The sequence below is a fragment of the Onychomys torridus genome, chromosome 8, assembly GCF_903995425.1.
Source record: "Onychomys torridus chromosome 8, mOncTor1.1, whole genome shotgun sequence".
Taxonomy (NCBI): Eukaryota; Metazoa; Chordata; class Mammalia; order Rodentia; family Cricetidae; genus Onychomys; species Onychomys torridus.
In genome coordinates this window covers 20058544-20072668 of record NC_050450.1, presented here as the reverse complement: position 1 = coordinate 20072668, position 14125 = coordinate 20058544, and the positions used below count along the sequence as shown (strand labels likewise).

Below are 14125 nucleotides of genomic sequence, written 5' to 3'. Positions count from 1 at the left end.
TACTTGTACTACAAGAAAGAAAATCTTAAAAGTGATTAAATTTCACATTTACATGTTCTCTAAGCAGCTGCACTATTCTTGAGCTTGTTTATAGAAGCAAATAAGACAGAAGGCCCATTTGAGGAATCTACATTCTAATAGGAGAAGGTGCATGGAAAGTATGAAAGCATCAGAGAGCAGGGTTTGAAAGCAAACAGTGTTAGGGGGTCTGGCATGCAAGGAGTCTTCTTAGATTGGGTGGCTAAGGAAACCCACTTTAAGGAAGCAGTATTTGAGCTGAGACCTGAATCGTTAGGACCTGGAGGGATTAGTTACCCAGTAATATTGAGTTTACTTCTCGGTTTCAGTGACCCTAATAAAAATCACAGTGTCAGACCATCCAGCAATCATACAGCCTTGGATACTTTCTGTTTCTTTTGTTTTGGTTTTCTGAATGGAAATGGAAATAGACCAATTCATGTTCTAGAGAATAGAATTGATTTCTGTAAAAGTCTGTAAGATCTAATAATATTTAGTCATTTGTCACTTAGACTGAGATCAAGTTTATCAAGCTTCTAGAAGGTTGAAGATTATAACAAACACACTTGTTAAGTATCTTGGTAAAACTGCTGAAATTTCAATTCCATTCACATTCGTTCTCCATATCATCCTCAGAATGCAGAGCTTGAAAAATATTGTATTCTGGAGAATTGTGCTATAAAAATTACAGAATTTCTTTGGGACATGGGATGAGAGGGAGATCATTTGAAATTGAAGAAGCTTTGTACCTGAAACAGAAACAAAACCAGAATTAGTACTTGGATACAACTTGAACAGCCCAAGTACTAGTCAGGTAGCCCAGTGTCCTGTGACAATGCCCCTAAAGGAACAAAGTTAAAATGCTAGCTAGTAGTCATGGAAATATGGCAAGTAAAGATGGACCACTGAACACCTGAGAGGATGCCAGGAGCCCTCGAGGCTGGGCTCCTCTCTCTGGCAAGGGAGCCTTGGTTGTTACATTTGGATTTGATTTTCTTAAGCTGGAGCTGAGAGGGTTCCAGTTTTGCATCACATAAGCCAAAGCTTTTCCTTTCATGGTAAGCATTATAGTTAGTTCTATATCACCATCTTGCTCAGGAAAAAAAAATCTCTTTCTTTTTCTTTTTTTGTTTAAAGATTTATTTTTTTTTTTTTAGAAAAATCTCTTACGAACCATACAACTTCCAAGTTAGCCTAGCAGCATTCTCCTGCAAATCAGTCTTGTTTGAGCTAAGTTGTGCAGAAACAGGTATAACAGAATAGACTGCACTGTTTCACAGTTGGAGGAAGAAGCTTAAGGGGAAGAACAAGGCTAGGCAAACCCATGAGATGTTGGAGTTGCATTGGAAATCTCAAAATATGTGTGTTGACTTTTATAATACATCAAAGTTATAAACATGTTTGTTTGCATGTATATTCATTTATTTCCTATCTTTATCTACTGAAGAAGATTTGGAAATAATTCATATTCTCTAGTTATAATCATGTGGAGTTTTCTTTTTGCTGCTGAAGGGAACCAAGACTGCTTTATAAAAAAGCATTTCATATGTTAACATGATTTAGAGATGAGGCAGGAAAACAAGATATAATGGAATATCTTCCTGAGCCACAAAGTGTTGAAGTGCTTTTTAAAATGACAGGGAAAGGTCAGAAGGTCCTGGGAGCACCCACTCGCCCTCTCAGGGAAAGGTACGTAGGTAGATAGGTAGGTAGATAGAATCAAAATAATTAGAGAACTGGAATATTATAACCTGTTGAGTGAAATAGGTGTGTACGGATATAATAAATAACTAGAAGAGAAAGCAGAGCTCTTCCATACTGTGTGATACTAATGAGCAAATGTAGAAGGAACAGTGGGAACAGGTCACCAACATTTGGCAGCCATCATGGTGGTTAAATATGTATCAGTGGGTGCCTTCTAATAGATGTCATGACAAATGAAGCAGAATGCTGGTAGGTAACACAGTAGTCCTTGCAAAGTGCTAATCAAATACAGAGAGGAAAATGGCTTCTCCTTGATAGAGAAACCAAGTGATCAAGATCAATTGTGTCTAATTAAAAGATGAAGTGACACAGCATCATTTGGTAGTGTTTGCATCTGGTACACACAGCATGAAACTCGTCATGAGGAAGCAGAATACAAATCCAAACAAGGGCAATGCTAGACTGAAATACCCCAGGCTAGGTTGCTTATCAACACCAGGAACTTTTCATCATTCTGGGCCTTGGGAAGCTCAAGGTCAAAGCACTAGGAGGTTCCTTGCCTGTTCAAGTGTCTGCTTCCCAATAAGCCTTTTGATAATAGCCATCATTGTTAGCCCATATGACAGAAGTGGCAAAGGACCTCTCATGGGCCTCTTATATGAATAAAGGTGCTAAATTGATACTATTGATGAGGCTTTACCCCATAACCCAGTCACCTACCTAAGGTTCCTCCTCTAAGTTCTTACCACACTGGGGATTTGATTTCAGCATAGAGATTTGCAATATGGAATGCACCAACATTTATTCCATAGCAGCATACTATAGAACAGTGGTTCTCAACCTTCCTAATACTACAACCCCTTAATACTGTTCCTCATATTGTGGTGACCCCGACCATAAAATAATTTTTGTTGCTACTTCATAACTGTAATTTGCTACTGTTATGAATCATAATGTAAATAACTGATATGCAGATGGTCTTAAGTGATCCCTGTGAAAAGGTTATTCAGCCTGGGGGTTGTGACCCACAGATTGAAAACTGCTGATATAGAATGCCTGGGAGAGCTGAAAAAGTCTAGTGCTTCAGGGATATGGCAGTTAATGCAGCATGTGCTCTGGATGGGATTCTTGATCAATAATAAAGGAAAAGATTTTGTTAGGTTATGGAAAGAAGTCTGAGCACTAGAGAGTAATTGGATCAGTATTGATTTCTTGACAGTGGAGGCTACTTAGAGAGGTGTAGAAGAAAGCAACCTTGCTTTGAGCTAATAGTATTTGGGAATTATAAAACATAATGTCAGTAAAAGATAATGGATGGATAAATTGATTCATATATGTATCTAACTAGAGGGAGAAAGAAGAAAAGGAAGAAGTTGAGGCAGATGTGCTGAGTATGTACTCATCATCGTGAGTATGATGAGTACATGAAGTAATACAGGAGCTTTTCACACTGCTGTTGGAGATAGATTTTTATTAAAAAGGACAGCAAGAAAGGGTGATATCAGGTGATGAGGAAAGATAGGTAATGGGCACATGAGTCATGAAAGAAGATAGCTAATGTTTTCTAGTTTTACCTTTGTTTTATTTTCTTTCTTTTTCCTTTTGTGTCTTGTCTTTTCCTTATGTGCTGGATAAGTACATTACAAATGTAGTTGATAGTGAAAATTGGAAACCCCAAGTGAAGCTCCACAGTGTCACAATGTGTGTTGTGACTGGGCAGAAGTTTACTGAGATGTGCAGACTCTGGAACTGGGCACATATTTGTTTGAGTGGCCATATTCTAGCTTTGGAAGGGTTTTTTGTGACTTCATTGCAATAAAATGGTTTCATATTTAAAAAAACTGCTAAAACTGATAACATTTAAATCTACTTTTTCCGTCTTTCATTAGAGGAGATCACAGCTAGCTTCCGTCGCTTTGGCCCTTTGATCGTGGATTGGCCCCATAAAGCAGAGAGCAAATCTTATTTTCCACCCAAAGGTAATTCTTGAGGTTCCCATTATTGAAGTACATTTTATCCTCAGATTGTCTAACAGTGAGCATTTTCATAAATATTTACTTTCATGGCAAAAGTTTTCATTGTTAAATTTGTATTTTTCTAAATGTGTTTTTAAATTTTCTACCTAATATACTTTTAATTCAGTTTTAAATACACATTGCAATATTTTTCCAGATACTACCAAATAGAGCTGGTGAGAAGACTCAGTATTTATGGCACACTTGACAACCAAGGTTCTGGTGAATAAGGAGAACCAGCTCCTGCAAGTTGACCTTTGACCTTCATGCATGATCTAGACACACACACACACACACACACACACACACACACACACACACACACACACAGAGAGAGAGAGAGAGAGAGAAATGTTTTTAAAAAAAGATACTACTAAAATGAGTATTATTGATATTTCAGACTTTTAGTAGGAATGTTGTTTTAATTTTTTTGTATTTTTCTATTCTTTTTTCCTTCCTTAATTTTACTTTAAGCTTTTTATCCTATGTTTGACAAAGACAGGAAAGCCTGTATGTCTTACTTTATGCTCCCCACCCCCACCAGGCTATGCATTTCTGCTGTTTCAAGATGAAAGTTCTGTCCAGGCTCTCATTGATGCGTGCATTGAAGAAGATGGAAAACTCTACCTGTGTGTATCAAGTCCAACCATCAAGGATAAACCAGTAAGTTTAGCTTAGCATAAAATTGCCTTTTGTTTATGTTTCCATTCATCTGCTTTCTTACTATGTTTTCTACTTCAATTTATATATTTGAAAATAGAATATAACAAGTCTTAATATGTATTCTTTGGTAATTTCATACATGAATACAGTGTATTTAGATTCCCTACCATCCCCTCTCCAGCTTTTAGAAAACATCCAACTTCATCCTTCTAACTAACTAACATCTCTTCCTCCTCCTCACCCATCCCCCTCCTTCATCCTCTTCCTCCTCCTAATAACTTATTGAGTCCAATTAGTGCTCTCCATATATATATGTACATGGGTGTGGAATCATCCTCTAGAGCATGGTCAACCAACTATGGGCGCTGCAGTACTGAAGAAAACTGACTGTCCCTCCCCTAGCAGCCACCACCTGCCAAAAGCATTATGGATGGGCCCTGTGAGCATCTGCCCAAGTTGTGACTGGCTTGATCTTATGCAGGCAACCACGGCTGCTTCAAGTTGGTGAAGACATTATTTTTCAGCATCCTCCCAAACCTCAGCTCTTACAGTCTTCCATTCCCTCTTCCTCAATGTTTCTGAGCCTTTTGGATGAGGGAGTGTGAGACAGATGTCCCATTTAAGAGAACACTCCACAGTCGCATGATCTGTGTACTTTGACCAGTTGTGAGTCTGTGTATTAACCACCATCCACTGCATAAAGAAACTTATCTGATGAGCAATGAGATGTGCTTAATCTCTGGGTAGAAGGATAAATATTTAGAAGTCATTTTGATGCTATGTTCTTTTAACAAAATAATAGTTGGTTCTCCTCTAGAGCCAGTGACCTACCCAACTACAGTTTCTTGGCCCAGTTAATGGTATCAGACCTGAATTCTGTCTTCTGAAGTAGGGCATAAGTCCAATAGAAAGCTGTTGGTTACTCCCATAACATTCATGCCACTATTGTACCAATGGGCAAATCTGCCAGTCTGGTTGTTATTAGCTCACAGGGTACACAGCTGGATAAGACTGTCGATGACTTTTCTTCCCCAGCAGCCTACAAAGCACCTTCTAGGCTATAAGTGGGAAGGTTTAAATAGAGACAAGGATGAGGGGGAAGGGCAGAGGAGGGGTTGGGGAAGGGCATACAAGACTGCACAACCAGACCTGGCTTAGGTACATTATTCTTGATTGGGCTAATGGGCACTAAAGTGTTTATCAAAGTGCTCAGTGGTTAAATGCACTTTCTACCTTTGAAGAGGACCTGGTTCAGTTCCCAGCACCCCAATAAATAAATCTTTTAAAAATTCTGCAAATATTAGCAATATATTTACTTTGAAATAGTTTTTGAAACAATGTAACAGATTCATTAGTATCAATAGTAAGTTTGCATTTCCTGGAAATGTGCTGAGACCTATTTTATTTAAATTTAAATTATGTAGATCTTGTAAGGATAGGTAAAATAGAGATCCTGTAAACTGAAAAACAGGTAGTTGACTTGTAGATAATTAAAGATGTATGGGTGTGTTAAGGGATTTGGCTGATAGTAAGTAAACAGGGCAGGGAAGGCAGATTTTAAGCCTTTTAGTTTTTACAGCTTTATTGATTTGTGATGAAATAGGTTATTGTAAAATACTCTGCAATAATTTTGAACGTTTTTTTCATATGAGATTTTGGTTTACACACTCCTTAGGTGCAGATTCGACCCTGGAATCTCAGTGACAGTGACTTTGTGATGGATGGTTCACAGCCACTTGACCCACGAAAAACAATATTTGTTGGTGGTGTTCCTCGACCATTACGAGCTGGTATAGTTAAACAGACAAAATCCCTATATCATTAGCACATGTGTGATTTCCAGCTGAAATACTCCATGAGCTTTGAGTTAATGTGCAAGAGGGAGAGTTCTAGAATCCAAATGTTTGGGTTAGAATTAATGTGTTCTGTTTCCTACTAATAGTTGAGCAACCTTGAACAAATTATGTAAATTTCTTCATCAATTTTCTCATCTGTAAAAATGAAATCAAAAGGGTGTGTGCTCTGTAGTTGGGGACTAAGTGAAAGAACTGACACAGAGTGCTTAGGTGTAGCACTGTAGGATTTATCTTGAATCCCAAAGCCCCTTGTATTGAGATGTACAGTCACTTCCCAAGTCCTCGGTTTCTCAGCAGCTGTTTACCGAGCCCCAAATACAACTTCAGTCCAGCATGTTTTAAGACTAATCACTATAGTGAAATTGCATCCTAAATTACATAAATAACTTGAGGTTTAAGAGCATAAGTAAGAGCAAAGTAAAGAAAAATGTAGTTTCGTGTTTTTGAAATGTCATGGAGAAGCTGCATTCACTAGTTCAAGTTTTAGAACTGGAGTATCTCTTACTATTCTCTACAGTTTCGAACACTATGCCTTGATTACATCCACCCCGGCTCCCCAGGCACCTCCGCCTCCATGTCCTTTCCCTGTTTTTTTTTTGTTTTTTTTTTTTTTGTTTTTTTGGCATTTTTTGCCACCTGTGGAGTCTACCTGGTGCTGCTGCTAGAATGCTGGCTGCAGTGGCCTGACCTTGTACAGATGGCCTCAGCTGCAGTGAGTTCACAAGGGCAGTGGCCATGTCCTGTCAGGAGACAGCACTGCACAGTGCTCCTCCCATCCTCCTGTTCTCCATTCTTTCTACCCCCTTCTGGGATGTCCTCTGAGCATTGTGGGGACAGTTGGTGAGATGTCTCAGTTAGGACTGAGCACTCAGTAGTCACTTATTCTCCTTACTTTAACCAGTTATGAGTCTCACATTGACTGCTACCCACCAAAGAGCCTAGCTTCTCTGGCTAAGTTGAGGGCAACACTAATCCATGTGAATAAACAAACTTTTGGGAGACAGTTTGACACTTAGCAAGACAACAGTGGCGGGTTCCCTCTTGGGCCTATGGCCTCCCAAGCCATGGGCATTTGCTGAGGTTTATAGTACCAGGCATGGATTCCCTCCTGTGGAGAAGGCCTCAAATCCAATCCAAAAGCAGTTGGTTACCCTTGTGCTACAACTGAGCACCAGTGAGCACACACTACCTGTCAGGTTACGGTATAGTAGCATCCAGAGGTCATTGCTGTGTGATACCATAGATGGCTTTTTCTCACATTGGCCTTCATAGCACCTTCTGGCACTATGAAAACTAGTCAGTATGTTGTTTTTCTTTAGCAGTCTAGTTATGGTGGACAACCCAAGACGACAGTGACGACAATCTGTGCTGTTTAGTGGACCGCTGGATGTCATTGATCAGTGATGCACAGGGAGGTCTCCTCGAGCCTGCACTGAGATTTTCATTCCCTAGTCACGTCTGGCAGAAGTGCTGTCTCTCCTGTGTTCAAACTCTTTTTTTTAGACTTTATTTTTATCTTATGTGTATGGGTGTTTTGTCTGCACCTATGTCTGTGTACCATGTGTGTACAGTGCCCCCAGAGGAAGAAGAGAGTATTGAACCCCCTGGGTCTGGAGTTACAGACAGTTGTGAGTTGTCATGTGGGTGCTGGGAATCAAACACAGTTCCTCTGAAAGAGCAGCCAATGCAAGATGTGCTAGTGAATAACTAGATATAAGCAAAGGTACCAGACTTTGATGGTGAGGGGGTCTAAAGGGCTCCCAAAGAATCTACCAGTTAATTTTCTAATGTTCAATTTATAGTAACCAATACCTTGCTAACCAGTACAGATATGACAGCAGTGCAGCCTAGAGCAGACAAACGTAGGTGCCAGGCCTGGCCCTGTCACCTGTGACAGACTTGGAGCCTCAGTTTTCTCAGAAAATTACTGCCTGTTTCATAAGTTATGAAAATTAAGAGGGCACATTGTAAATCAACCAGCTTACTGGGTGAATAAATACTTACCCAGCAAAAAAAATTATTATAATAATTTGATTTTAATAATGACTATAATGATGCAAACTCAGAGGCCACATAACTTTGTTTTGAGGAAACTAGGTGTGAGCCAGATAAGTGTTCCCGATTGTAAGTATCTCTGCTCTCTCTGTAGTGGAGCTTGCAATGATAATGGATCGGCTGTATGGAGGTGTCTGCTACGCTGGGATTGATACTGACCCTGAGCTCAAATACCCAAAAGGAGCTGGACGAGTCGCATTTTCTAATCAACAGAGTTACATAGCTGCTATCAGTGCCCGCTTTGTTCAGCTACAGCATGGAGAGATAGATAAACGGGTAAGTCCTGGACTGTGTTTGGAAAGTTCTAGAAATGGTGTACCATCTAACATAAGACTGGGTTTGATATGCACTGGCGTTGATATCCAACATCGTGACACTACACTTTGAAGTCTTCATTGGTGATTTTATTGTGCTAGTCTCAGTCTGAGCTGTAAAAACAAGTCAGTGGTGGGTTATGCCTATTGTCTATTCTATGTCAGTGGTCGTTCGCTGGTATAAAGAAAGAGGAAGCTCGGGCTATAGCTGTAGGTGACGGGCAGGATTTGCTGTAGCACAGTCGCATGCCTCTTGCTCTTCTTTCATACTTCCCTGTCAGTGTGAGTTTCAGAGTTGGGGTTTACAATTAAAAATGCTTAGGTTTGGTCCTCCCTTGGGAACTCCCTGGGTCAGTGTTCAGTCCCTCTCTAGGTCCTCTACAGAGTCCAAGGATTAAAGGCTAACTGCCCTTCCTCATCTTCCAAGTGCTAGGGAGTTCCATCCAGGAGTCTGCCAATCTCGCTGTAGCCAGTGAGTTAACAACAGGTTATTCTAATGCTTGAGAGGCTTGACGTGGGATGGCTGAATGCTGGAACAGGCCCAGTTCTGTAAAATCCCCTCTCACCTTTAGATTCAAGTAAACCACTCTCATCAACAAAGAACAAAGTGAGGTTTTAGGCTGTGAGGACCACAGTGATATCGTGCTTCACCAGAGTCCCACCAGCCAGGCTTGGCAACCTCTGAGAAGTTCATGAAGCAGAAAGCAGGCATCTTCTTGCCCACTAACCCTTACTGTATGCTATTTTGTGGAAGATGGTTTTGTTTACATTATAATTCCAGTAATGATAAAAAAAAATCTAGATCCACTAACTAAAACAAGGGTTTCTGAGGAAAACCTCCTGAGAGTTTAATCTCATAATGCTCTAAACAGTTGGTTTTACTTACTTTATGATTTCTAATAAAATTCTTCTTTTGCTCTTTTGTTTGAAAGTTTATTTGAATAAGACAAGCATGTAAATATAGATATAAACAACTTAGGATAAAATGGACGGTCTTCATTTCAGTAAGTCATTGCTGCCCTTCCCTGTTGATACCTTGGCACAGGTGGGGTTGAGGCACAGGATAAAAGTGTGCTTGCACATGGTCTGAAATGCCAACTCCCTTTTATCTCTCCATTGCAGGTGGAGGTTAAGCCATATGTCTTGGATGACCAGCTGTGTGATGAATGTCAGGGGGCTCGTTGCGGGGGGAAATTTGCTCCATTTTTCTGTGCTAACGTTACCTGTCTGCAGTATTACTGTGAATATTGCTGGGCTGCTATTCACTCTCGTGCTGGCAGGGAATTCCACAAGCCCCTGGTGAAGGAAGGTGGTGACCGCCCTCGGCATATTTCATTCCGCTGGAACTGAAGAATGAATGGCTGCAGAGCTCGTTTGCAGACGAAGTGCCCTCTTCTGTTAATTCCGACCCTTCCTCAGCCTCTTCACGCTGGCATGTCCTGTGTAGCAGTGTGTAACTAACAGTAGTAGAATGAAAAGAACAACCTACAACATAGGTATTTTGTAGACTCTCGTGTCACTACAAACAGTGTGTTTAAACTCTTTCCACATTGCCATCATGCTGCATGCAAGGTTTCATTCTCTTATTTTGCTGGAGGCCAAGAGGATCCAAACTTGCTGCAGCATTCTCTTAGAGGAGAGAAATATTAACAGAGAAATGAGACAATATTTTGAGTTTTTAATTGCTGGTAATGATATAACATATAAGAATACTTTATTGAGATAACCACCAACAGTAACACTATTGTCTATTCTGACAGTCTCCCCCAGGGAAGTGCTCTTGCCGTTTCCTTTCCTTTCTTTTCTTCCTTATCTCTTCTATCCTTGTTCCTTCTTAACAGCAACGGAGGAAGTTAGCAGTTACTAACAGGAAAGAGTATGTCAGAACAAGCAAATGATGAGCAAGATTGAGCAGTGTAACTGGAAGGGCTTTGAGGCGGAGTATGGTATGATCATGCCTCAAATGCATCATACATCAGAAAAAAAATAAAGCAGGCAGAGCTGAGTTTGTTTTCTTTGAAGTAATTCTTAAAATTCTGAATGTAAGAATTGGGTGACTTTACTACTGAGGGGAGTGCATTTATTTACTTATCTGACTTCCTAGTCACAGCCCCAGGAAACCTACCAAAGCTAGAATTAATGATAGCTGGTAGGGAAAGAAGAACAAATGCATACATTTGGTTTTTGGTTTTTGGGGTTTTTTTTTTTTTTTTTTTTTTTTTTTGCTCTATAGAAACTCTATAGCCTAATTTACTACGTCATCAGCTGTCAGCCTTTGCTCTCCATTTTGACATTGAAAACAGCGTATCTAGACATACCTCAAGGACAGAGTTTTTGACTTTGTGTTACACTATACTTGTAGCCAAAACTGGAAGATAAAAACAGCATACAAATTGGCTGCCCATTGGCTTTGTTTTCCATTTGAAGTTATTTTGGAATCCTGTAATTTAGTTGTAACATAGAAAACGTTGGGGGGGGAAGGTTTAAAAAAAAAAGTCAAGTAGTTGCAAAGTGTTTTTGCACTGTTGAACTAAGTAATTGTGTAAATCTGTGCAAAAGTCCGTATGTTTATCTTACTCTTCCTATAAAGTACAATAACATACACTTTCCGAACTTAGCATGGGACATAGTGTTTGAAGTGCCAACTTCATCAAGTAATGCATGCTTTATTATAAATACAACCCTAGCTTTGAAAGATGTTCTTATGTTTTGAACAGTATGCTTCAGAGGTAAATTAAAATAGTCTCTTGAAGCCCTGGTCATGGAAGTAACTTTTTGTTTAATTGACTTTCTCTTATTAAATGCCCTACCGTAGTTCAAAGGATTACTATCAGTGTGCAAAGCATTTAACAGCAGCAGCCTCAGTGCAGTCTTGCTAGCTGTGCTGCCTAACAGTAACATCTTGGATCCTTCAGAACCAAAGACTTGCCCTGCAGTGCTGTGTCATCGCCTGGCTGGTGACCCCTCTGCTGTCTGTAGGAAAAGCAGCCCTTTATTTTTAACACAGGCTTTAATGAACTACACCTGTTAAGTTCCAAAGGTCAAAATGGAGGCACTTGCTGTCTAAGAGTCCAACAGAAGGAGGGAGCCGCTGTCAGACTCCCCTGCTAAGAGAACAGTGAAGCAGTCGTACGAATGGAGAGTGCTCTCGTGTAGCTGGTCAGGGACGGATTTTCTTTTCTCCTGGACTACATGATTCTAATTGGAATGTTCATTTGCCTCTTTTTCTTCCTTTACTGCTTGTAGGTGGCTTGGGGTGTGCTGTTGTGCCGTTCCTACCCAGTAAATGGGCGTGATGAGTTAAGAAATAACACTGCTTGAGAACTAGCTTTGAATAGTTTTCCCTTTGTACATGACCTGCTGAATTTCGGTACAGTGTTTTGTAGCTAACTTATTTTGTCATGCACATGATGTATATTTGTTATGCACTACTTTTGTATATCTTGTTTTTCCAACAGTGAACATTTTTAGGCACACTTTTCACTGACGGGATATCTCTTTATGCAATACCTCAATTTTTCATATTGCAAAGAGTAGCTTTTTGTACTTTTATTACTGAGAGATCTTCATATACTTCATTTTTTAATATAAATAATTTTAATAAATTTTATTTTCTTATATTCTGCTTTTTATACATTTCAGTGCTCTGCATACATTTTAAATTATGAATGTTGTGCACTGGCAATGCTATTTTAGAGTCTGCAGAGAAGAGAAAGCATGTTGCTTAAACATCCTTCCCCAGCACCAGCTATTGGTGTACCTATAATTTAAGAAATAGTCTATGTAAAGTCACAAATTAATGAAAAAAAAATTCGCATGAAAATTACAAGATAACACAGTAGTTCCTAAAAATTTAAATGCATAAGCATAGGGTAGAAATTTAAAATAACAAAATTGTCTACAGCTTCTTACTAAGTTTTTTAAATTATTCATAAAATGCAGACATTTTGAGTGAATGTTTAACCATTTTTAATCTTAATTAATTGATGTTACGTGTTTGATTCAGAGATGTCTGCTCTTTTAAATTCTATATAATAAAACAAAATCGCCTGCCACAGGACAGGTTTGTAATGTTAGTATGCATGACTAATGTAAGAAATTGTTATTCTGCTAATATTTACTTGTGATTGTGTGACAAGCGTGTTTACAGATGATTTGGTTCCACTTCTTTACAGGGCATAAACAATGATTATCTATTACTCTGAACTTTATGATTACATGTCCTTCAGATTACATGGGATTGTAGTTGGGAGTTACCATGTAACTCAAACATAATTAACATGTAATTAGTTTACAGGTTTTAGGGTATCACTTCAATTTACCAAGCATGTAGTTCTAGCGCACTAGCATGGCACCAGCCATGTATTTACAATGTAGTTACAGAGTAATTACATGGTTATTTTTGCAATGTAAAATAAAGTGTTTCTGATTATTTTCTATGTAAAGGAACTCCCCCCCCAAGCCCCACCCCCTGGCTTTGGTATAATATATATACTTCTCCATACACAGACCTCTGCAGAATGCAAACTAAAACTTGCAGTGAATGAACTTAGCATTTATGAGAGTGCTGTTGGAAAGACTTGATAATTCACCCCTTTTGTTTTGAAGAGTTGAATCTTCTGTTAAAAGGTGATTTAAAACTTGAATGTGATGAATTGTGGCAAGCTCACTCCAGTTATGTGCAATACTTATCTCACACTTTGGAAGATCTTTGCAGTGTAATTCTTTGTTTTTAATTGCAGACATTTAAAAATGTCATTTTCTACTGTTAAGAGTAATCCTCTTTCTTGCTGGTGTTTCTAAAGAAAAGAATCAGAAATCAATCTTTCTACTAATGTAAATTTGAGATTATTTTTAAAAATGGAATAAAAGAGGTTTTGGTCATTTGCTTTATTTTATTATCTTATTTTAAAGCTACTGTGATTGATAGCATTGTAAGAATTGGGACAATATTGTATTCAACTGTTTTATTTTTTATATTTTTAAAATTTAAAGTATAATTAGTTTTTATAATTTCATCAGATTTTTGTTATATTTTTTTGGAAGTGAAACTTTTAGCAAGTGGGTGTCTAGTTTTTACTAATCCCTGATTTCCCAGTGATTGCTCATATTATCAGAAGGAAGCGTTATTTAAGTGCGTCAGTTAATTGTACTACTTGGCTGAATTTCCATATAGTTTTTACTGTGTATGGGGAGGTTGTAGTATTTATTCTAGCATTTTAAATAAGGGTAATTCATTTTTTTATTAAAGTCATTTTCACGTTAAGTTCCTATTTTTGTATGTTCTACTCTTAAGTTATATAACACAGTTCCTTTTTTAAAAGAGTTCATTTGTTGAAGTGCTAGTGGAAAATTAATGTTATTAAATAGTTTGCAAATGACTATTTATACCAGTATGCATATAATTTTTAAATATTTGTAATGTGAGATGTTGAATGAATAAAACTTTTAACTCAGATTTCTTTTACTATACTTATTTCTTTTTAACATAAGTAGATTC

At 38.5% G+C, this 14125-nt stretch overlaps 1 protein-coding gene across 4 annotated transcripts in view; it reads left to right on the top strand.

Annotated features, from left to right (window-relative positions):
• Cpeb4 (cytoplasmic polyadenylation element binding protein 4) overlaps positions 1–10814 on the top strand; it is a 60446-nt gene extending 49632 nt beyond the window's left edge. For all 4 annotated transcript variants that reach the window (XM_036195779.1, XM_036195778.1, XM_036195777.1 and 1 more), the window contains 5 exons: positions 3612–3701; positions 4282–4400; positions 6076–6190; positions 8406–8587; positions 9748–10814. In XM_036195779.1, coding sequence (XP_036051672.1) covers positions 3612–3701; positions 4282–4400; positions 6076–6190; positions 8406–8587; positions 9748–9975 — 734 coding nt within the window. In that variant the 3' untranslated portion in view covers positions 9976–10814. The remainder of the gene's footprint in view (positions 1–3611; positions 3702–4281; positions 4401–6075; positions 6191–8405; positions 8588–9747) is intronic.
• Positions 10815–14125: the final 3311 nt, after the last annotated feature.